This window comes from Myripristis murdjan, chromosome 15, assembly GCF_902150065.1.
Source record: "Myripristis murdjan chromosome 15, fMyrMur1.1, whole genome shotgun sequence".
Classification (NCBI taxonomy): Eukaryota; Metazoa; Chordata; class Actinopteri; order Holocentriformes; family Holocentridae; genus Myripristis; species Myripristis murdjan.
In genome coordinates, this window is record NC_043994.1 from 10,816,293 (window position 1) to 10,842,277 (window position 25,985).

At 43.1% G+C, this 25,985-nt stretch overlaps 1 protein-coding gene across 1 annotated transcript; it reads right to left on the reverse strand.

Annotated features, from left to right (window-relative positions):
* Window positions 1-811: 811 nt before the first annotated feature.
* LOC115372794 (sprouty-related, EVH1 domain-containing protein 2) lies at window positions 812-25,606 on the reverse strand. Its single transcript, XM_030070927.1, has 6 exons — window positions 25,065-25,606; window positions 13,010-13,211; window positions 10,908-11,076; window positions 9,819-9,883; window positions 4,553-4,711; window positions 812-3,976 (listed from the first exon to the last, which is right to left on the reverse strand). The coding sequence occupies exons 1-6, from the start codon at window positions 25,088-25,090 to the stop codon at window positions 3,188-3,190; spliced, it is 1,410 nt and encodes a 469-aa protein (XP_029926787.1). The 5' UTR covers window positions 25,091-25,606; the 3' UTR covers window positions 812-3,187.
* Between the last annotated feature and the right edge of the window lie 379 nt (window positions 25,607-25,985).

Consider the following 25,985-nt stretch of genomic DNA (forward strand, 5'->3'; position numbering starts at 1 on the left):
GGATTACTGACCCATCTTGCGGTTGGTGGTACAGCCCTGTGGTGCTGGTCCTCAAGAAGGACTGAAAACTGAAGTTGTGTTAATTCTTCACGACTGAATGCAGGGTCAGCTATTGATCCTTGATCTAACGCCACAGGTTGACAAACTGATTGATCATTTGGGGGGTGATGCCTATCTAACAACCCTCAACCTCTGTAAGGGATATTGGCAGGTTCTCTTGTCAGAGGTCTCCAAGGACTCGACAACTTTCAGAGTGCCAAACGGACTGTACCGGTTCCTCACAATGCCCTTTGGACTGCACGGAGGCCCAGATCCCAGAGGTTGGTGGATAAGGTGTTGAGAGGAACAGGTAACTATTCTGCGGCCTATACTGATGGCATTGTGGGTTTCAGCAAGACAAAGTGCACTCACCTACGCCATGTGTCGCTTACGTACCTGCTCATTTCCTCGCCATTTCATTGCTGTTGGGGGTGCTACCACATTTCAGGGGGAAGCTTCTGATATTATAATGTATTTCATTTATATTTTGTGAATGGAGTTGTGAGTTGTTGTAAGTTATCCTGAATTACTTTCTTATGAATTTCTATTTTTTTCTAGATTTTTGTTATGCATGTTTCCTGGGAGCACGTGTAAATAAATGTCCACCTTTGGGACCTTCACAACAGACCCTCTGGCAACAACTATCTTACAGTTTGGTACAAAAAAAACTCACCATTTTACATGCTTTTTTTTTTTTTTTTTTTTTTTTTTTTTAAAAAAAGGAAAATAATTTCAAATCCATGACACTAAAAACGTTCAGCAGACTCGTGTATGGTTTCACTATTTTCTCTCATTTTATTGGAGGCGGAAGGTAAGACACACATTTCATTTAGTTTTCTCACAGACCTGGCCACCTTTCGGTATCTACAAAGTACTTCCTGTTCCTTCTCGAAAGCAAGAGCTACATCCATCGTACATGTTAGAAAGTTATTTAAAAAAAAATAGAAATAAAAATGTACAACATACACTTGATATATATAATATAATTTTTGCTCTTTTTTACAGAGGTAAAAATACTTAGCGTAAAAAAAATGTCTAATTCATTACAGGGAGTTGTTTAATTTTTTGATTTTAAATACACAAGGACAAGAGGATGCTTTCAGGCACTTGTAAATGGCTCTGACATGTGGAGGACACAGACAAACACCAAACGAAACAGAACCAATTAAAAGCTAACACACATTCTTCCCAATACCAATCTGATTGATCTTTCCAGATACATCGCACCTTTTAAAAAGGATCTTGTTATACTGGATAGGTGTAAATAAGTGATAGCATCATCTGACAATCCCAATAATTTTTGATCAAGCTGCTGGTTCTAGACCAGGATGGAGATGTCTGGAGTGGGAAAAGGGAAGTGACATGAACACACATGCATACACACTCATACACACCACGCACTTGCAAACTGGTACATAAGACAGGATATATTAAACAGACAAAACCAGGGAAAGGAAAAAGGACATCCTCAAGCATTCTATATTTCAACTACAGTAAGTGACATTTCCTTGGCACAACAATCAAGGATGTGTTTTGTTTTTTTTTTCTCTCCAGGATTTCAGCTTTTTGTTGGACGCACCGCTCCCATTTATTTCAAACAGGAGGTCACGATTTCCTGCTTTATTTTTACCTGGTTATTGTCTTCCTGATCACATTCCTGATGCTGCCATCAACCTAGCTTAGAAAAAAGCAAAAAGCACCTAAGCGGTTCTTGGTTTGTGCTTTCAGTGCGAGAGTGTGGTTGGGTAGAGGGGGTTCCACTTGGGTGGTAAGCGACACGGGTAGGACGGAGAGGAATGAAGGATGGGTCTTAAGAGTCAATAGTTCTCTAAGGGTCTTCAAAGTTGATTGTACGTCGCAGGCAAACTGGAGTCCAGAGATTATACACTTGACACGACCCTCCTGTAGAATTCGTTTTCATACAAAAATAGTTTCAACCAAGCTTAGAGAGTGAGACTGAATGCTCACTCTTCATTATAGCAAAGACAACCTCAGAGGGAAAGTGGGAATAGTTTGGAGCAAGAGTAACCATCCCTACCTCCATTTTTTAAGGCATAGCGGGTACCGAGGTAACGGTACTTCTGATTGACCTCTGTCCGAGCTCAGCTCTTGTGCAAGACACAATGTGGACTGCTGACTGAGGCTGCGTGAGGAATTGTGAAATCGGAGCCTAAAAATCTTCAAGTATACAGAAATAGAGTAAGCTGAACAAATGGGGATTGTAAGATTGCAGTGGGTTCCTGGTTGAAGTTAATAATTTAGGCACTGTTTGAAATAACGTGAATGGAGTGGAGAGACGAATGCACCTCATAGCACAACTCCAGGCACCGTCTCCTTCTGTAGAGCGGTCAGTAAATCACGACTGGTAACCAGCTCCCTTTGGCTGGCATATCAATTCAGTGAGAAAATAAATAGGATAAAAAGAGTAATCTTTGGGATATTCGAGGATCAAGAAGTGTACCGCGTTTTTTTCAGTGAACAAAGTCTGTGGCTGAGAGCTGTGTAGACACATTAGCTTTATCATAAGCTGCAGTACAGACAAGGAAGGCCTCAGCGCCCAGAAACATTGTAGGCACACACACACACACACACACACACACACACAGCATTCACACAAACACACACCCACACACACAAACCCACACAAACACAGAGGTGTAGTGTCTGACTTGTCTTCTAGTTGGAGTTGAGCTGAGAGGGTCATGATACTGGAACAGAATATAAACAAAATGGCCACGCATACACCAAAGGGAAAAAAAACGGAACAAAGAGAATTCAAGTTCTTCGACGCCGAGTCAGTGTACAAAATATAAAGTACCTGCATATGTGATACATAACATATAAGTCAGCTATAAAAAAGGGCCCCCTGAAAAAGAGCGCTCTCTCACTAGAAACAAGAGCACAAAATGGCCATGTGGAGAGGTGAGAGAACTGTCTGTCATAGGGGGGAGCTTATCTTCCCAGGCCGTTCAGAAAATGCACCAACATTTTTTGGCTTATTTCAGTGTCTGTCTGGAATTTGCAGAGGAACCCAGGTCTCTAAACCAAGGCAAGAGAGAGACAGCAGCCGTTTCCACTTGTCCCATCCAACCCCTTCCTTTCACCCTTTGTGTCCCAAGCTTGCGTTGGGTTAGCTTTTTTTGGCGGCTCAACTAGCTGCCTTGTGTCGGCCTCCGCAGCAGCCGCACGCCAGCCCCGCCCGGTGGCATGTGTGGAGGGGCGGGTAGAGGCAGAGGCAGGGCGCCACGACAGACAAACCCAGCAGGGCTAACCAGCGTGTGCCCAACCGCCCTCCGCCCGTGCCCTCGCCCCCCTCGCAAGAACAGGGGTCTGAGTAGTCCCCCTCCGGGTCAGACATGCAGTGGTAGAGCATTGTGTCCGCTAGCCACATGCAGCTGACCCGCCTGATGCATGCCCGCACTGGGTCCGGTGCGTCCTGGCACCGGCCTCTCCAGTTGTCGGAAAGGTAGAAGGCCTCACCGCAGTGCTCGCACTGGGCACGCTCTGTGCCGTCCAGCTTCCGCCCTTTGCCACCGTTGCTGGAGGGAGACGAGCCCGGAAGGAAGGGGCAAGGCTGGGAGGAGACTACGTTGGAGAAACCGTGGCGATACGAGCCACCGTGGCCCTTACTGGCCAAGGGTCCGAGGGCGGGGTCAGAGTCTGAGGGAGACAGCGCCGGTGCCAACGGGTAGGTGTAGTCATGCTTCTGCGCCTCAGTCTTGGCGAAGTGGACGTAGGATTCTGAGTCGTCCACATGGATGAACTTGTCGCGCACAGTGGCATGGCGGTAGTCCTCGTAGCCAGTGAGCCATGGGCGCTCCGAGTGGCGTCCAGGACGACGCTCGGTGGCCCGCTCCCAGCTGCGCTCCCGGGGGTTGATGCGGACAATTTCGTCATCCTCTTGGAAGGTGACGTGGCGGGGCAGCCGAGACAGAGACTAGGAGGAGAAGGGAGCGTGAAACTTACTGAGCTGGAGATTTGCCGGTATCTTAAGTATTTTTATGTAATGACCCTGTGTTGTTTGTTCATGTGAGCTGAAATCTGAGATGATGAATTTCCATTTTCATTTTGCTAGCAGGGTTAACCTCTGATAGAGAGGGGCCACTGCTGCTAAATGAATACAGAGAAAACACACATTTTCATTCAACTAGATAGAGGAAGATAGTGGAGTGAACTTGAGGAACTTGTTTACAGCAAAAAAATATTTTCACAGTATGAACTGTTTGATTCTAAAATGTGACACATATATTTTGGAAAAATGACACCTTATTTTCATTGGTCAACATTTCATAAATAAAGATTACAATGTCTTAATTACAACCGTTTTGTAAACACGGGTGTTTAAACAGCAAATAAGTACATTACTTCACAGGCTTTCTAGGATGCAATCACATTGTTAGAAAAGGTGTCCTTTTTAAAAACAGGGATATGTAATGTTTGAATGAAACTCTCCACATTTTCTTTACTTTTCCATTTTGGTCTGCAGCAACTAGGATCATTTTTTTTGTCTCACCTGGTCCAGGAAGCAGTGGCCTGAGAGCCGGTAGGGGTCATGGAGGTCGTGACGATATCCCGGCATGCAGTTGTGTCTCTGAGGGAGAGGCGAGGATTCCAGCGGTGGCAGAGAGCTCTCCAGCTTCTGGGAGGAGTTGGATGAACTGTCTGTGGCGTTCTGATGGGACAAACAAACACAGGAAGTGGGCTGAAAAAAATACATTCTGATTGGATAAACCAAACAAATAGTTTCTGTGAGTGGCCGCAGTGATTGGGCAAACAAAAACAGGAAGCAGCTCTGATTGGGGAAAAACAGGAAACGTGAGCTGTGTTTGGCAAGGCATTTCATCCCCATTCAGATCACATCATCTAGGGCTAGAACTAATTCACAGGCAATTTACTGATTATCCCTTTCAATGAATCGACTGTTCCCTTAGTCTCTAAAATATTAAAAATAATGATGTGTCCATCACAAGTTACCAGAAACCAAAATGATGTCTTAAAATTTAGTCTGATGAGCAAATTTAGTTTTATGATAAAGAAATCTTCTTGACATGCATTCCATTTTCTCCTATGAAGCAATGTCCATATTTTGGGGTCATATTACTATTTAATTAAAGTGCATGTATTCACATTTTTTAAGATAAAACAGTTAACTGTGGTGAAGTGAGTGGAGTGATGTTTTTGAGTCATGTATTTGCTTTTCAGAGTTGCTTGTTAATAAGAACAATCGTTTCTACCCATGTGTTTCCACCAATTTTTGATAAAAAAGTGGTTAAAAGTGTAACAACCCAAAATACAAACACAGACACACACATAATGAATGGGTCTAATAGGGGCCTATTAGACCCACTTTAGCCATGAAGGGCAGATGTAGACAAAAGGGACTGACAAGTCAAAGAAGACTTTTAAACCGTGCGATGACTAAGAAAAAAAAGAGGGTGGTGCGACTTGATACTGGAAAGCAAATATTTTGTACACACAATGTACATACTACATTCCAAGAATGACACTGAACCTACTTTTTCCTCTCGACATTACCTTTTTTGGTCTCTTGCCTGCTTCTTCTCCCCTTCCTCTCCACTCATGTTTTTTTTCAGTAAACCTAACTTTCTCCCCTAGGTCTCCCTTTCCTACACATTCCACCTTTCCTTCTTGCTTTTCCACCTCTTTCTCTGACTCTTGCTCCAGGTCTTTTTCAATTTTGTGTGTGTGTGTGTGTGTGTGTGTGTGTGTGTGTGTGTGTGTACGACCAGTATCCTGTCCCCTTTCCGCTGAGGGCTGTCAGGGCGCCGCTCCAACTCAAACCTTGGCCAGACACTAGACACTCTGGCCACTCAGACAGACAGATTTCAGACAGGCAGACAGGGTGAGCCTCTGGGGGGCCTTGCAGCGTACCAGCTGACAGGCTGGACCAGACTCCTGTCTCGTCACACCATCCTGGCTATGTGTTTCTGTGCGTGTGAGATATTTAAAATGGGTTTGACACAATAAAACTAATTCAAAGCTAACTGTGTGTGCAGGATTTCCTTATTTATCTTGGATAATTTGAACTTGGAGCTGTTGGACTCTCAGAGAGGATTGAGACATGTGGCTTGTCTTCATGAATCATAAGAGATGAGCAATACTGGCCTGTGCTCACAAAGTCTCTCTCTCTTAACCCATTACTGCTCTCTAAAATGTCTCTTGTACAACAGATGGAAGGTGCGAGAGCGAGAGCAATCAGGGAATCTTGGCTGATGTATCAATGATCAACAAACTTGTCAATGGAGAAAAGTTGGCCATGACTGGTTTTCACGGAGAGTGGCCATCAACAGCCAATCATGAGCCTCCTTGCTGAAGTGATTTAATTTTATGAACTATAGTTAAACCTGGCAAGTGCCAAATGGACGATGTTGAATATTGCCATTTAAAGATTCCCAGCTCTTTACAACTTGGTTCCATCCATCTTTGGAATGGACAGTAAACTCTGAAGTCATTTCATGAGTTTTGGTTATTTTAAATTAATATTATATTAAAATTATAAATAATAAACTAATGAAACCTGATTACTGCTTGATAGATAGCTATGTTAACCTATAAATAATGTAACTTTATGATATTCAATACATCAAAGGAGCAGAAAGCACATGATTGGCCTGTTCAAAACATTGTAGATCACTACATGGAAGCAATTAGAGCATATACTCTATTCACAATACTACTATTCCCACTATTGGTGCTTTCACAAAATATTTATATGATAATTAGTAATGTGGATATGATTACCAGACAGGTAGAGACAAATGATAGTCCAGCTACACCAGCCTAATAACTTCAGATAATTGCATCCTTTCACTGTAATACAGCCTTTGAAACCAGAAAAATATTACGATATTATAATATCCAAAACATCATACAAAACCAAGTCTTATGTCATATCAGTATTATAATACTATATTCCCTAGTCCTGGAAACCCAGCAATAAAGTTGCTCACAGTGAGAACAGCATGTCAATGGCACATAATTTGTCAACCCCAGAAAGGCATAACAAATTCACTCTCAAATACTCAGCAACTGCCTAAATTTTCCGCTTCTCATTGTATCAACCCATGTGCCAAATCCCACCCATCTGGCACTTCAAGGAGGTTGCAACCAACACTACGTATTATTCCCCATCACTGTATGGCCCAGATATGGTGCATGTGTGTCTGTGTGCTGAAGGCAGCTATCCCTATTATATCCCTGCTCTGTGTCCGGGGCTGAGATCCCCACATGGATACCGCCATGCCGAGAATTTCCCCCAGCTTTCTTACAAAGCCCTCAGAGCAGCCAGCCAAAAATAACACAACATGCTGCCTCTGCTCTAAGCCCCACCCTCTGGAGAAGACATTGCTGTGGGGTGGAGCTAATAGACTTTTGGCCAGTCCTACTCTGGCCTGCACGGCTGCAGCTAATTCAAAACACAGACCGGACTTTCTGCTGCAAGCTACAAAATGCATGAAAGAAAGAGAGAAAGAGAGAGAGGGAGAGAGAAGGAGAGAGGGGGAGAGAGAGAGACAGAGACAGACAGACAGAAGAGAGACAGGCTGGACAAAGGGCATTTCGAGTTATTTTCTGACACAAACATGTCCCGAGTCAATTCTTGGGAGGATTCATCCTTCAACAGGCCTGTCTCGCCCTCCTGGGACAAGCCAGAATTGCTTCAATAGCTTTTGCTCCCCGTTGTGAATGAGCTAAAATAGAGACAGAGAGAGGAGACTTGCTGAGAGGAGGGACAGAGGAAGGGTTGGGTTAAGTTTAGGTTTAGCCAACGAGGAATAATTTAGGAAGTATGTCCATCCCAGCTCCCCCCTGCCCGAGGCTGTAAATCTGCCACAGCATTTCCCCTGTCCACGACCGCCCGCCTCACAAACTCTGCCGCCGTCGCTAACTTTAGGAAAGGTCACTAACATGGGCTCAGAGGGACACATGAAGCATTGTAGCACCCACCCCCTCAACTTGTCCCATGGGTATTAACTTGTGATTTCAGTGTCATACTTATTTACTTTGATAGTCTGAGGTGCTCGGCTGGATAAAGTCAAAGCAAAAAGTAAAGCTGACAAACATATAAAATAAAATTTTGACTTAAAAAAAATCCTAGAGTGTAGGATTTAGTTTTAACATATTTTGTCATTTAAGCTTAATTCATTTGTGTGCATGGATACATGAGAAAATGTGGTATCTGGACTGTTTCTCAACAGTATACTACATGGAATAGTTCACCCCAAAATATTTATCGTATTTGTATTTTTCTTATAACTTAATACTTCTCTTGAGAATTGAGCGACTGTAACTGACCCAAGTTCCCCTCGGGGATCAATAAAGTATTTCTGATTCTGATTCTGAAAGTGAAAATTCAGGAAATAAACTTTTTTTTTTATGCCCAGGTCAGTTGAAACTCTGATGTTTGCACAAAAAAACAAACACCTCCCAAAATTGTCAAACTACCAAAAACTGAGGACCCCTTAGACATAAGTTAGGTTCTCACTGATAAAGTATGAGCTTATGCTATACCTTTTCAATGTTAAGTGTAAACGGTCTTTCCTATATCCACTGTCAATTTCGCACAATGCACCTTTAAGGCAGCTGTCTGAACGACAATAACAGCAACAGACTTAATAAAAACCTAATGCCGTAGTTCAAGGATTGCTTCACACTCAGTGCTGAATGAGCTACACACATGGATCCAGCACTCCCCGCCCCCTCATGTGTTGTATGTGCACTCCCAGCAGAGCATCTATTAGTCCTGGCCTTTACAGACGGTCCCAGTCAAAGATGAGCCACGAGGCCCGTCCTCTCATGGCTGGTCACTGGGAGAGGGGGAGGTGGGGTGGAGGTGGTGGTGGTGGGGATACAGGAAGTGACCCTGCGACCCTGACTGCCGCTCCGGGTGTCAGGTTACAGAGTGGGGGCAGGGGGCCATCCACACTGACTTAAGTTGGAGGGGCCTTAACAAACACACACTTCAAGCATACATAGCAGGTATGTATGTAACAGGGAGGGGATCCAAAGTGATGCTATGTGCTGAATTAGCCTCTGTTAGAGGGATGAAACCAAGTCCTGAGGTATGTTGTGTGTATGTCGAGTTTCTGCTAAGATTTGATCTGGTTAGTACTGGGTCAGTTATGTTTGTTAAATCTCTGCTGGAACCAGGGTTTGCTGACTAACGCTGTCATAGTACCCAAAATTTCAACACTGCTTGCTGAATTTTATGAAGAGTCAATACTTTGACCAAACATATATTCCTAACTGAAATTCAGTTGAAAAACACCTCCAGAGTGGCGTTTTCATGCAGAATACAATATGAAAGAAGGTGTGGAATAAATGGAGCTGCAGTCTGGCTCCTGACTGCGGACTGCAGCAGTCAGCGTAAAATTCAGTGGAGTCAAACAACTGTAAACACGTCTCGTTGACAAACTGGTGCCAGGAGAATTTTTAGGCATTACGTAGCCTTGGTACCAAAGTCAAACTTCTGGTATCGTGACAACACCAAGATTTTCTCCCACAATGACTTTCACAGCCTATTTGTGGTTTAAAACTGACTCTTATTTTACTTAAGCCATGATTACAGACTATACTGTAAGCATACTATTTTGTTTTGTGTGAGGAGTAAGCAAATATTAAAAATGCACTGTAATCTTTCGAGCAAGGTTCAGTCCTTGATTGAACTGCCGGCCACTCGAATGAAACGTGCATGTGTGCAGTGGAATTGAGTTTCTACGTTCATTAACTAAAAAGTGGATGAATGTGAGAAACATGCTTACAGTGAAGACGTCATCGTCACCCAGCTCGCCCTCATTCTGGAGTGTTGTGGAGGAGGTTGTGGAGCCTACAGAGAGGAAGACAGAAAGTGACTTAGATCACCTCTAAATGCTCATTCCTCTCTTGATGTTGTATCCAAGAGGCAAATCCTGCATCTACTGTCAGCTAAGAGGACACTAATCAGGGAAATTTTACAGAAGTAGAGGAACATCTTGGTATCACTCGTGTCTTCATGACAATGAAATAAACCTCATTTGAGTGTAAAAGTTCAAACAAACACTTGATGAATCCATAAAATCAAGATTCATAATATCATAATATCAGGATTCTTGGTATCACCAACTGGAGCCGTGAAAAGGCTTTAAACTGATAAATATTGATTCAAATGTCAGAAAACCTCTGGAATGACCACATAACATATTATGAATCCTAAGTGAAATGACAAAGCACTGAAGTGCCGGTGAATTAGGATCCAAATTACAGATATAATGTCTTTACCAGTTATATTAAACAGCACTGTTATTGGACCATGGCACAGTCAGAATGTGTCCTCTTCCCATTTTTCAGACATCTAGGACCCGCCTTGGTCTTGTTGCCATTTTGACTTGGATTTGCCCTGGTTTGGGCCATTATGGGATGTTTGCTTCTCACCTCTCTACAATTTTATTCCAGTTCAAGCTATTTTTTCTGCCCAGTTCACCTGCGTGCACCTCTCCAAGACTATAAAGAACTGTTGATTAGTCATGTAATGATTCATTCATTACATCAGTGCATCAATTACTCTGCTGATTCACCTGCATCAATCTGCTAAAATAAATACATAGGATGACTCATTCTCATCACATGAATATGCTTTAAAATCAAGTCAATCACAGTTCTTTAATAATTTGGAGATATCCATCCACTGTTAACTGCATATTTTGTTCTTGGTCTTGATTCAGTTTGAAGAATCAGTTTGCTATGGTCATGATCCTGACTTGACTCAGACTCGACTGAACCTGGTTTTATGATTGACTTGGACTCTGGCAACGCTGATTGGTCTATCAGCTGACTGTGTGTAGATCCACAGTTGCACCAGCGGGACATCGTACCTTCTGCCAGGTCCTCGATGGCTTTGCGTACCCCCCGATCGAAAGCCCTGGCGTCGGCTGGGCTCTGGAAGGACAGACCACACCTCCTGTCCTCCACCTTCCAATGGTGAAAGGTGGGCGTGGCTGTGGTGTACACCAGGTCCTTCCTCAGTGGACACTCGAGGATCACCTGATCACAGGTAGACAGGCCGATCGCAACAAGGTCAAATGACACCGTGGCACAATAACACTAGATACTTTAAAAAGGTACCCTGAGCTGCCTGTATTCAGTAGTACAGTACCAATTTAACAGATAAACCAATGGTTTACATGTTAAATCCTGTTTAAATATTTGCTATAATTCATTGGGTGGTGTGGTTACACCTCTTGCACAGGTGAGACTTGTTTTGATTGCGACTGTCATTGGTGGAGACAGTCACACATCACTGAATTGTTTCAGAAAGACTTCTGAAAATAACTGGAGTCATGAAATCCTTCAATCAGTCAATCAAATCCTTTAGTTTAAATCCTTTATTTAACCAGATAAGCATCATTGAGATTAAAACCTCTTTTACAAAAGCAAGGCAGCAAAAGACAGAGTTACAACACTAAAAACATTCCAACAGGCAAAAAAAACATAAAACATTCACAACAAGGTTCAGATTATAGGCAAGTTATCAGACAAGTTGCACTGTCCTAGAGAACTGGTTTCGTAGTCTTTTAAAATAGTTTTAATTCTCCTAGCATAACTAGTCCTGGCAATTTGAGGTCCCTTTGTAGCTCGTTCCAGGCTAATGGACCAGCCTAACTAAATGCCCTTTTTCCTAATTCTGTTTGCACTCTGACGACAACCAGCTGAAGGGCATCTTGGGATTGAAGGGCATGCTGGTCCTACTTGATGCACAAAAATACGCTTAAGTAAGAGGGTACCAGCCCAATCAGAGCTTTGTGCAAGAGAAAGAGCCATCACGTGAATCTGTGTGTGGGAAGAGATGGGCAATTTGCAGTAGCATAAAGAGTGCAATGATGCACTCGACTGCCACATCTGGTAACAAAGCATAAGGCAGAATTGTACACAGTGTCCAGCTTTTTAAGGTACTGATCAGGTGCATGCATGTAGAGTAAATCGCCATAATCCAGTAGGGGGAGGAATGTGGTCGAGATCAGGTGACTCCTAACCTGAAGTGAAAAGCAGGACCTGTTTCTAAAAAAGAAACCGAGTTTAAGCTTCAGTTTTGAAACAAGTTTGTATGTGTGTGACTTAAATGTTAGGTTCTCATACACCGTGATGCCTAAATACTTGTAGGAAGCAACCCTTTCGATTTCGATCCCTTCTGCAGTCAACAGTTTGGGAAGATCTGCTGGAAGTCTTTCCCAATTTGAGAAAAGCATATACTTAGATTTGTCAGCATTTAACACAAGCCTAACCTGGGTAAGGTGGGACTGAACAATATCAAAGGCAGACTGCAAGAACTCCATCGTTTGCACAACACTAGAGGATGAGCAGTAAATGACCGTGTCATCATCATAGAAATGGTGAGCAGCATTTGACAGGTTGTTACAAAGATCATTTACATAAATGGAGAAAAGTAGCGGTCCCTGCACGGAACCTTGGGGTACACCCTTAAGTATGGGGAGGAAACAGGATGAAAAACCAGCCGACTGGACACACTGAGATCTACCAGTCAGGTAATTTGAGAACCACCTAACAGCCTGCCCAGATAACCCGATCTTGTGAAGACACTTTGATAAAATGGCATGGTCAACTGTGTCAAAGGCTTTGGATAAATCCTTGACTGGCAGCTTTAATTTCTGATTCACCTGAGCGCTTGTAAATTTACAGAATGTCCTTCAGTGATGACATGACTAGCATTTGGATAATACTAAATTCTATCAGTCAGTAAAATGTTTCTTCAAGTGTTAGCATATAGAACCAGAGGACAATGGTATAATGGAAACTCATAGATGATCTATGTTCTCATCACCTAATGCATAAGAGCTGATCTCTTAAAATCTTGGCATATTCCTTTAAGTTCCTAGCTCAAAGGCCCCTCAGTGGTTCCTGAGGAAGAAGAGATTCTTGAGACACCTCTAACCTGTGTTTGTGTGTGTGTGGTTTTTACCTGTTTGTCCCGTAGCCGTTCGCCATGGATGAGGAAGTGGGTGCTGTTGCGTGTGCTGCAGGCTGGAGAGGGAGCCAGCTCTGGGGGCAGGAGGCGGCACACCCCCACCCTGCTCAGAGCACCCCCATCCTGGGCCAGCCAGCCCCCGCTCGAGTCGTCCCGCGTCATCACCACCGCTTTCACACGCACGATGTAGCTGTCACTAGACAAAGAGAGAAAGAGAGAGCGACAGTATGGATTATTTGGATGAATATTGCAGTGTGCACAATCTGATATTAGTGCCTCAACTGGGGCTGAAACATCTCATTTGATACTTGCTGTATCTAAGATGAGTTTTGACTAATTTGGGTTTATGAAGGCTGATATTAACACCAATATACCCAAGCAGACTTTCAGTAAGCCAGAGACCCCCATTTGAAGTGATTCTGCCCTATAGGGAACCTTCTATCAAGAGATATTTTGACTTTTTTGTGGGAAATCTGATGTATTTTTTGTGATCATTTTTGTGATTTTTTTTTTTTAACTAATGTTATGGATATTTTTTTGCTTTTCTTGTTTCCCCATGTTTTTGAAGGAAATCAGGTTTCAAGGGGTTAAACTGTTTAGATGCCATACTTGAACACTGAAAAGCTACGGTTAGAAACCACAAAAAACTGTTTAAATGACCCCTCTTGCATTTTCTGCTCTGCTGTCACAATTTCTAGTGAATTAAATAATCTAGTGAAAATAAACAGTTCCTCATTTTGCTGAGGACACCCTGGAAGACCCCCATGGACCCAGCTTTGAAAATAACCAGTCTATATTTGTGAATATTTGCTGAAATACAGTATCTCCTCTACTATCAACCTCTTGTCTGTGTGATGCATCTAAATCTCAAAAGGAATGTGAGCTGCTTTAATAAACATGTCATTTAAAAGGTTGCAGCATTAAATAAGTGCTCAGGGTACTTCAATCAACACAATGAGCATAAGCAACAATGCCTGAAACAAATGTACACACACAAAATCAAGCGGAGGCCTTGCTCCCATCTCCATGTCCTCCTTTGGCTGTACAGACTGCATTCAAACCTGGCTGCTGCCTCTCTGACAGTGAACTGTTGCTTTATGTAAATGTACCATTTCAAGCTGTTGCAATTCTGTTCAACAATGAAATGAACTTGGATAAGGACAGGGAAATGCTTCCAATGAAAAAAAGAGGATGCAAATGTGAATAAAAAGAAATAGTGAAAATGGCTCTACAATACAAACGCATTTTAGGGTAACGCACATGAAGCAGATAAACTCCTCTTCAGGCAACAACTATCATTTGACACTGGTTTAGACTTCTGTCTATCCACCTGTTTCCTGTATATGCAAACTGGCAAAAACTTTGTTCCTCTCAGTTTTTTCTCACATGTATAAGAGGCTGAGGGTTTGTTAATGCCAAAGTCATTTATTATAGAGTTGGAAACGTGCGGCAACAGAATGTTCGAGGGCGTCTCAAGTCACGACTTTGCCTGGTCCTTGCTGTGCAGGGGTAGGAGGTGTCGTACCAGGACAAGTCAGCAGACACACGCATACACGCAAAGAAGCCCGGTTCAAACTATGAACACTGATTTGTGTACGTGCAACAACTCACGAAATGAAAAACCAAGTGCGGATTCACTGGAGCCATGACCAGACACACACACACCATATAAACCAATAGACACCACCGCTACAGTTTAGTCTATTTGATTAACATCAGCCTCACTTGCAGTACCAAACAATACACGGCAAAACCCTCCACTGCAGTCAATAGAACCTTCCAGGCCTATAACATAACAACATAATACAATGGATGTTGAATGGTGGAATACAGGGCATTCTCAAGCATTAGCATGGCAGCCACCACCCTCGCTCGAACACAATGAACATGGTCACAATCAGCACGAATGATCCCTGACAATAACAGGATGTACCTCTGTATATTCCATCGATGGTGTGCGTGTGTGTGTGTGTGGGCGGGTGGGGTGTGAGAGCGGGCGAGCGAAAAGGACAGAGGCATGGACAGAAAAACAGAGAGACAGAGGGAGAAAGAAAGAGAAGCAGAGAGAGTGGGAGTGAATGAGAGAAGTGTTGTTATATAATTAGCTTTCAGACAGTCCCAGGGATTTGATGCGCACGCACACACACACACACACAGGTGGCAAAACTGGTTCACCAGCTCCCACCCACACACATTCACAAAACTCACTGAATGACAGACTGACTGACTGGGTGACAGCAGACAAACAGCCTGCATCAAGACGCAGCCACAGATTATCCACATGAGGGTTTGCACTTTGTACGTGCACACACACATTTTAAATGCTAACATAAGGACATTTAAGACACAAACCTACACACCTAGCCTTCAAATCCTTTACTTTGTGTGAATTAGATTAGGATTTGCATTACATACAGACTTAACAAAGGTTCAACAAAGACCTAAGGACATCAACACATGCAAACAACATTTTAGTGCTTTATTTGAATCCATTAAATTAGATTCAAATCTCTACTTGTAGACTAGTGTTTTAGTGTCACTAACATTAATTTGTCAGAGCCAGACTTGCTCTAAATTAAGACTCATAGGTTTAGATGAAGCTAAATGGTCAGTGTAAAAGAACCAGTCTTTTGGGTCACAGGTTAGCTAAATGCCACCAATATTCAAAATATGTATAGAAAATATAATGGCGATGACTTCCTTTTTAATTCATTCATTATCTTGGTAGTTTAACAAGCTAGCTAACTAACCAGCTCACCTAGACTGCTAGGCTAGTTTGACCAGCTAGGCTAACTAACCTAACTAAATGAAAAACACGTACATGTCTCATTTCCACCTTGGTAATATCAACTAATACTCCAGTTGAAACCAAGGGAGAAGAAGAAATTTCATTTTAGCTGGTAGTAGCTGTTTTGAAACAAGTTAACATTATCAAGCTTGCGAGCATTAGCAAGTCTTTTTCCATGTTTTTGTAAACATGTAACTTGAATGCACATACATCAAAAATGATGCATTCTCAACCTCCGAGCTCCCACATCCGACCACAATTAAACACAGTGGTTATTAAGCTCCACCCACTGAGGATTAAATCAACCAATGTGATTTTTTCAGCCTCTGGGACTATTTACGTCAAAAACACAGTCTGCTTTATATTCAGCTATCACAGAGGTTCAACAGGACTCAAAACACATCCTGTATATAAGACACACACACACACATCCGCATTGAGAACCACACATCCAGCCCACATACAGAAATAACACCAAATTCTTTGCTAAATAAGAACATGTGCTTTAAGATACATGATACCCGCTATCAGCTCTCTGAGATGAACTTGTCACATTTTGGGCTGTCTTGTGACCCACGTTCAGAGCCCAGTCTGCAGACAGGCCCTATAATCTGTGGTTGGAACACACAGACAGCCACAACCAGCAGTGTGTGCTACTTTAATACACTTGGTAATGAGCACACATTCTGGGACAAAGACACACACACACACATTGGGGACCCGAGAATCTAATTCTGTCCACACTAGCATTACACAGATACCGATGCTCAAAAAGTAGTGTGGTTTCCGATCAGAGAAGGGGACTACAGCTTTAACAGAGCTGGTGCTCTGTAGGCCCGTTCACACTGCGGTCCAAACCTTGTCTGCAACCACGTTAGACAGTGTGAAAGAGTTAACCTAGCCCAGATGAATGGTTTTCACTCAAACAATGTTCAAGACCACAGATCCAGTAGTTGCACCTAGGACCCAAAGCGAAGCAATGCCAAATTGTTAGAGCTTATCGCCACTTAAACTGAAGATGAATTTCAAAGGTATAACAGATACAAATAGGGATACAGGCATTTATCAAAACATCTGCAAACTACTGGAGGACGGTCACTTCAACAAAAAGAGAGCAAATTATCTGTCAAATCTGCCTTGTTTTGATGACGTGTTACAGCAAAGCAGCTGATTCTAAAATGCCCTTCCCTTTCTAAAGAACCTGCTGGTCTGGTGTGAATGGCGTCCCCATGGGACAGTCAACCTGCAGCTGGCTACCCGCCAGTAAAGACACAAAGAAGAAGAACCTGTGAAGTGTTTTTCAAAGAGGTCGCTGATGATTTAGGTTACATCAGTAGATGGAGGGTGACTCTTCTATCCTGAGAAGGGTAGGAAGTTGTTCCACCACTTGAGGGAAGGGGAATTTAGTTTTACCATTCATGTGCCAGCCATAAAACATTCTGTTCTGGGTTTATGTGGGGCCTTTCATCAGCTGGGAAGAGCATTTATCCTACGTCTAGATTACATTGTGTGTGACTGTTGCTGCCTTCTACTTATTACAGTCCCTAGACCCCACACAGTGTGTAATACCTCAAAGGCGTTACAGCAAGTTGCTGTTCAGACCGCACACAATGAATCATATGAATGAATCATAATGGGAATCCTCTCTCTTCTTCATTTTACATAAATACATGTGGATCACCAAACAAACAGGACATTATGTTGCATTGTACCTCCTTATTAAGAAAGAAATACAGTGTGAATGGAGTACAGAGTGGTACATTCCTGTCAAGGCCACATTTTCAGCCAGTGAACCCTAAACATTTGTAAATTATGTCTGCTTGTAAATGAGATTTGCAGCTGGGATGAATACATCTGTGACTGAAGGCTTTTAGCATCATTAGCTAGTTGACTATACCCTGCGCATACCTGGTCTTTGTCTGTCAATATTGCAATGAAGCGGCAGAGGGCCAGAGAGTGGGCTGGTTATCAGGTTAGGAATCCAGCTCGTGTGACAGATAAAAAGGCCTAGTGAGGGTAGCCCAGCCATGTGTGATAAGGGCGGCCATACTTCCTGTGATAAGGAATGACTGGCCGCACCCTGGCCTGCTCAACAAAACCCTTCACACCCCTGCATATGGGCCTGGCTCTCTCTGAAACTCCATACATAAAACGCATGCACGGGTGTAGGAAGCAGGAAGTAATCGAAAAGCTGTTAGCCAGGATCATTTCGTAGTCTGAAGTATTTTAACTGCCAAGTACAACAGATGTGCAGGACTCAGTATTTTTGACTTGGGTGTCAAAAACACACTGACAGCTTGTGTTTAACAGCATGTGATGACAGTCATGGCACAGGAACTGCAGGATTTCACACACAGTACACTGGGACAGAGTGAAACATACTATAGATTATTGATGAGAATAACGCTCTACATACACAGTACATATTCAGCATTAATAATTCTAAAGTTATTACATTAGGTAGTGGACAATTAGGTTTTTTCAGAGATGACAAATGCAAATTAGCCTGTGACTTCACTCTGATGTAATGTGTGCTGTCCCTCTCTAATAAACAAATAAACTAACCACTAATCATATTCCTTTTTCCAGGAAGTCAAAGTGATGGAATTGTTACATAAAAATTCCAAGAAAATGCTTTGGGGGCATTTTTGGTTAAAGATGATGAATGCGGGGACTTGGCTTACAAGATGAAAAAGAAATTTCATTGACTAAATGGGTTTTGAGACAGAATGAGAGTGAGTAAGCGGGTGGGGGTGGGGGGTAGTGACCGCCCATTTCCCAACAGAGTGGTGAGGTGAAGCGAGTTCATTCAGGACTATTGATGCTCGCGGCTCCTGGGGGAAGTGTTTGATTGGCGATCTGTCAATCAGCTGTGGTTATATGCAACACTCACATGTCCAGGCAGCACAACACACATGCAAGTGTGTGTGAGTGTGTGTCAGTTGGCATTACAGAGGGGTCACGAATATGCAGAGCAGAGTAATGGCTAACATCCCACCATAATGCGTGCTAGCCCTCCCTACCCAATGCCTGCAGCAGTATAGCTGCAGAAACAGGGACATTAAACTGACCATATTTGTCAATATGATACCCCACTCCCATATATTAAATACCAGTAACATATTAAATGGACAGCTGTTCTGTGACAGCTTTGCAACATATTATGTAAAATGTGAGACAAACTTTTGATAAAGAGTTCAATAAATTCACAGGCACTGCAAAGGTCTGATATCACAATGTGTCTGTGGTATTGTGGTAAATATTGTGTATATACAACTATCTGACTCAGCCGTATTGTTGTCATGGTTCAAACTTTCTGTCTGGATGCCTGTAACTGTATTCCAGGAGGAAGCTGGCGTCCCCAAGGCGCCTTTTTTCCCCATCTCTATCAGTGTGGAAATATGAACCGTGTTGAAAATAAGCTGATTGGTTCTAAACCTCTTAAAAGGCGACTGAAAAACCACCCAAGACCCCCTATAATGCCTCATATCCTCTTATATTGTGCTAAGCTTGCAGTATTAGGTCAAAATCTTAAGCGACTGCTAGTTTTCTAATGCACTTTACACCAACGATCAGTATCCATCACAAAGTCAGCACTGTTTTGATGTCAATCGGTTGATCAAGTACATGTCATTTACATAAACTGCAGGATGCTGGTAACTCTGAGGCAGCAAACCAACAGCAAATGATTTGCATAGTGGACACTAGGAAGTCTGTACTCCTGGGGCATCCCTAGTCTAAATATACTGATACATTAACCACTACACAGGATAGACTGTCCCTTGTGCTATTTGCAGTTAGCGTCTATGTAAAGCCCTGTCTGTCACTTTTATATATATCTATATAGATATATATATCTATATCTATATAGATATATACACACATATATATGTTTTAGGAACAGTTTTGTTTGTTAACTTAAAAAGATCAAATTCCCCTGGAACACCAGTGTGCTACTACTTGCAGCTATTATATACCGCTAATATTTGTCCTTAAGGTTCATATGGTAGCAACCTGAGAAGGTGGTAGGCTATTGCTGCATAAGACTGTGATATGGGAGAACTGCACACTGCATACTGAGGGGCTTGAATGAAAAATACACATCTTGGGTCAAACAAATACTTCTGAGCAGTCATTTTAACTTATTCGGAAAGCTGGGGGGTGGACTGTACCACGCCAGGAAAAGTTCACATAGTGTCTGCTAAGTTGTTGGTCACAGATAAATAAAACTAGATGGACTTTCAAATACTTTCCTGCAACTGTCTCACCTTTTGCTGCACTGTTTTAAATGCTGCGAAGCCCTGACATCTGGTACTCAAGTAAAGCTATACCAGTTGTGAAAACTATTTGGCCTGACTGCCTGAATGATTTAGAATAAAAAAAAAAAAAAAAAGATAAACAGAGTGCATACAGTACATGCACAGACTCACAACACACACACACATAAGTCCCACATGCACTCACAGACACAGTGAAGTGAATGAAAACTCAAGCTATTATAATCTTGGTCATCCAGTCAGCTGATAAGCAGGGACTCGTAGAAAACAGGCAAACAATCCGGGCCCATTGTTTGGTCTCCAGATATAACCAGCCCAGACCATTATATAAAGGCTCCGGATAGCAACCAGTGATGAGCTGCTCTGTAAAACACAGGAAACACTGTGACCAAGGATCTGTTCCACATGATGGTGGGGGTGGTGGGGTTATATGGAGAGGGGGAGGGAGAGGGGGAGAGAGAGAGAGAGAGAGAGAGAGAGAGAGAGAGAGAGAGAGAAAACTGAGGTCTACAAAGGGTGGTGAAGGGAGTTCATATGTGGACATGGAGGGAGTGTGTGTGAGTGTGAGTGTGTGCGTGTGTGTGTGTGCACTCTTCAAAAGAATGCCATCTTCCCTACAGCAGTGTGACTAATTTGGGACAATGCACATTTGTGTTTCTTTTCAATACAATATATACTAATAACATCATATGTTGTGCTAATATCTGCTGCTATTTAAAGGGAAAAAAAAAATCCACACAATAAAACATTGACAGTGTTAAATAAAAAAAACAACAGCTATTGGCGATGTACTTTGCAGTTCTGGCCCATTTTGTTGTTTGGTGCATTTTTCTTATTCCTGAGGAAAAGTGGCCAAGCGCAGAAGACATGATGTCACACTGAAATACTATTTCCAATGCAGCTACAACTTTCAGCAATAAAAAACAAAACAATGGTGAACTTAAGGTTTGGGTCAGTTCAACAGAATTAAAGAGTAAGAGCCTCTTTGTAGGTGCAACATCTAGTGCTAACAACAATTACACAGAAACAAATTCATTATGGAAGCGGCAGAGAGACAGATTCCTCCACTGACTGTTGCCTTAACACACCGTAGTGTGATGCAGCTACATGCCCAGTTGCGCTTTGACTTTCACTCTTTCTCAACCAGAAAAACTCACTCTCTTGTTCTTACTGTGCTATCAGTGCACTGCGTGGTCTCTGGGAGTTGTTTTAAAGTCATTCTGGGAAATTTAGGAAATCGCTGATTGATGCCAAAGTAGAGGCAGGCTAAGGTGAAAGTGAAAGTAAGCGCACCAAAAAGCAGATTACGACACTTCATCACAAAAATAACTCCTGGAATGCAAAGAACATCACACACTGATGATATTTAACAGTATCCAAATGGTTATCTTAATGCCATTTATTCATATTTTTGGCTCTGAGGCACTTTCACTGTCCCTAAAAGTGCTAAACAAATAAAATTCATTATATTTCTGATATCAAATCTTGCTAACATAGAGAGAAGTGTGGAACAGGACAGTCCTGCTGAGGAAATGAACAGGCCAACCAGCTCTTCACTGCTGTGTCTGCCAGTTGATGAGTGCTTTTTGTTGAGGGGTAGATTATATTTCGTTGCTACGTTGACCTTAGCTGAATGTCACCAGGCATCTCCTGTCCAATACTGACTGTGCACATGCTGACCCTGCAGCAACACCCAGAAGATCAATACATCCTCTGCTTTTGACTCTAGTGTGTGTGTGTGTGTGTTCCTGTGCTTCTATCCATTACAGAGGGATAAATGTTCTCACAAGGACAGAAAAAAATAGAACAACCCTCCAAAGTGAGGATATTTTGCTAGCCCTCAATTCTACAAGGGGCTAGTTTATAGCTACAAATGGAGGTTTAGGAATTAATATGGTCAGTGGAAGACCCTCATTACAGCAAATGTGTGTCTCTAATCATAATTCCAACTGAAACATCACGCCAGATCGCTCCACTGAGCAAGTATTCAAATATGTACATGAAAGTTAACTACCATAACCTACACCTTGTGAGGAAAACAAACGGTGCGATGCTCTTCTTAAACAATGCAAAGTACACGGCACTTTTAGAGCTATTCAAATGTGTAATGTGTTACATAGCCCGCAAAGACAGAGAAAAGGTTCACCTTTTGGCACTGAGACAAACGTACAACGGTGCACCCTTTCCATGCAGACATGTCCCTGCATTAGACCTGTGACACACGTGGGGACAGGCTTTTGTTTCTGATAAGAAAACCACGGTATTTCAATAATCCATCGCTGAGGTAGCACCTGTATCATTTCCTTCCAGTAGAAGGACAATACACACTCTTGTATCAAGCTGCACCCTAATAAAAATAACTGCAGTGACCCTGTAATACATTTTAGAGGGGTGCTATACAAATGGTACAGTGGTTTAATTTGTTACACCATAGAAAATAACAAATAAAGTATGATTAAGACACTATAAATCCACTATAAACTGAAGGTGGACTTAAGTCAGGCTCAACTGTGATAAAAATGAGCAATACTCCATATTTGGTGTTTATTCCACTTTTTTGTCACTTGAGTCTAATCAGTGCTCATTGGTTTACAGCAACTAGCTTCTATTTTATATCAGACTGTTGTCTCTTCAGCTCTAAAACATATATTAAACGCTGTATTTTTAAAACTGGCATTAAAAATGAATGTGCGCTCACCGTTTCCACGATGTCAATCCTCTCTGCATGTTTAGAAAGGAAACTAGCTACATGTCATCGGCCTAGAAACCAGGCAGCAGCTACCATGAAAGCAGCATTTGCAATATTACATATTTTATTCACAAAGGTGAACTTCAAGAGTCGTGTACTTGTTCCTCCAAGTCAACAACAAAACACGGGCCACAGCGCAGAGAGGTCGTACCTACTATTGGATGCAAGCTAACTTTTAACTTGTGGGCTGCATCCAGTTCTTCCATTTTGTCTCTTCCTGCACGCCTGTCTGTTGTTTACTGAGCGCTATATAGTCCATACAGTGAATTAAAAGTTGAATTTTTGTTAAATAACTTCAACTATGGGCCTTTATACGTAAATTACACAACTCTCTCAATTCACGTCATCGCCAAAAAGTGGAGTTCCAACCCGGAAGTATGAAAGACATTTAAATTTGGTAAATTATAATAGTCACGCGCTTGTTTTCTCAGAAACAGCGTCTAACTGTGTAACGCGAGACAATGCAGATATGTTTAGGTTACTGTTATTAAAAATAAATAAATAAATAAAAAACCTCAGGAAATGTTATGACAGCTGTGTCACGCGCGGGGCTCAAAGTTTTGGCATAATGGTCGAGTCTCCTTTTATGGTCGCATCCACTTCCTCCGTGTCTGTCCGCGCGCGTGCTGGGGCCGCCGTGACAGACAGACGCTGTGCTCGTGACCGCCACAGTGCACGGCGCCGAGCGCGGCAGGCATGAATGGGGACGCGCGCTGAAGGTTAGGGCTTTTATGAATGAGCCGGCGTCACGCCACCGCAGCGCAAACATCCCCTCCGGTGCCCTTCGCCCTTCCGCCCCGCCGACAGAGATCTGCAAGGCAGGCATTCCTACCGAGCAGGGCCCCGTGTAGTCTGACACAGAGAGAGAGAAAGAGAGAGAGAGAGAGCTAGACAGAGGAGAAGGAGAAGGGGAGGAGGAGAAGGAGGGGGGTGGGGTGGGGGGCATAGTTGTCGATATAATGGACTTTTAAGAGGCAAACTGGGAGCCAATCATTTAAATAGCCCTGGCATGCACGGTGCCCATGTCTGCACATTTTCATTTAAGCCTTTAAGAGATTAATTTAGACTATAGGCCAACGCCAGACTAAAATAAGACAGCACAGGGTGGAAACATACGTGTTAAGACACATGGCTTTAGTTATTACCTAGGAAAAAAATCACCATAATATTCCAATATAGGCAAGGGTGTCTGCTGCTCTCTATAGTGAGCATATAATGATCCCATGCGCCTTGTGTTATTTTTGTCCCCCGTTGGATCCTAATAATCCTATACGACCGTATGTTGTTATATTTGTCCAGTATCTTTGTAAAACGCATCACAGATGAGCACAGTCCCCTCTTCGTAAGGGTGATTTTAGGCTTCCAGCATGTCCGCCAGGCCTGTCAGTGCCATAAAAAAAGGTCTGTGGGCCTACAGTTTATAACAGCATTAAATTTCGCAAGACGGAGGCGAACAGAGCCATCCGCTTTTCCAGACATAAACAGGCAGATTGAAGCTTGTGGAGAGCGTACGGAAAGCTAGATGCTACCGTCTCACAAGGAAAGAGGCGCATCTTTTTTTTCCCAAGGCAAGTCGTCGTTTACAATCGGTATTTTTTATGAATGGAGCGCGGTAGGCTATGCAAATGAGGGCGATTGAGAAAGAGATGGCGGATGGGGCATATCGGATATCTCATATCCTGTGAGACTTCCCCCTTCGGTTGGAAGCAAACATACAGATGGTGGCCAAATAATGAGGCGAAATTGCCTCTATAAACGCGATCGGGGCGGTGAAATAAGACGAAGCAAAGGACTGCATGAACTCGTCGCGGTTTAAGGTGTATTTATAAAAGCTGGAACTTCGGGGCGTATGAGTTTTTTTCACTTGGATACATTGTAACAAGGCCTGCTCTCTCGCTTCAAATCCTTTCAGAAAATGTTTCCGATCCACCCACGCTTCTGCCCCGTTCCCCCTCCTCCTCTCCTCTGCCTTCTCAAGACTAGTCTACACCAAGGTGGGGGCCCTAAAAACCCCTCTCCTACACCACTGTCAACGCATTGCTTCACAGCATCAAGCCCAAAGCCACGATTCCTCCCCCGAAAACCATGCAAAATATAAGAAAAGGCATATTTCCAACATGGTAGGAGTTTTACGCTCTGCATTCCACCAACTTGCCTTAATTATCTCAAACTTGTAGCAACATGGGCACGGAAAGAAATGAAGGAGAAAAAAATCTCCAAGTGTGAGTTACTTACTCGTTTGGGTGTGTTTCTTCTATCATTTTCTCGTTTCACCTCAGGTAATATGCCACGGAGGGTGCATACTTTTCGCTCGTCATTCTTTCACCTCGGCTCCTTGGTTTCTATCTCCAATTCCGCATAATCCCCCCTGCGCCTTTGTGCGATTCTCGGCTCTTTCCTTGCCTTCGACTGACTGTGCCTCCCTCTCTCTTTTCTCCCCTTTTTTCTTCCCCGAGCCAACCAGTTGCTTCTGGATCACAAATGCCCTCCTAAGTTTAATACTCCCATCGCCTTCAACAACGTAAGGCCAATTTGGTAATCCAACCCCCCGGACACACTCCGTTTTAAGTCCTAAAGGAGCATGTTTTCACCGACGATTCCAATTCCAGTTGTGCGTAAAAGCGCGTCGTCGCTGTTGTTACCGAGGGGTGGCCCCGCTAGAGCCCCATCTCTCTCTCTACTCCATGTTGGATTGCAGGCAGCCGAGCAGCTCCACCGACGCCGGGGGAGGGAAGAGGGAGAGAGGGGTGGGGGGTGCAGGGCGGAAGCGGTGACGTCGGTCTGGTAACACATTTTGGTTGAGAGGGCCCACAGTGGCTGCAAACCGGAGGGGCCCTTGATAGGTGACCCTCCCCACCCCCGCCCACACCCCTCCACCCCCACCCACCCTCCGCCTCCAGTGCCGGATCCTCGATTTCAGTCTAAAAAAGTCGAAGTCCGGACATGTCACCTTTTGTTGCCTTGTGAAAAAGTAATCATGGTAATCCTAATATAAATATTTCAGTGAAACTATACAATCGCTGCAACAAATTGCAAGCCCCCATAGGAACATTAGAGTGAAAGCAACAGGAGATAATAAATATGCCAGAGCTAGAGACGCTCACTAAGACGCACTACAGTATAACTTATTCTAAGAATATTATAACTTATACCACA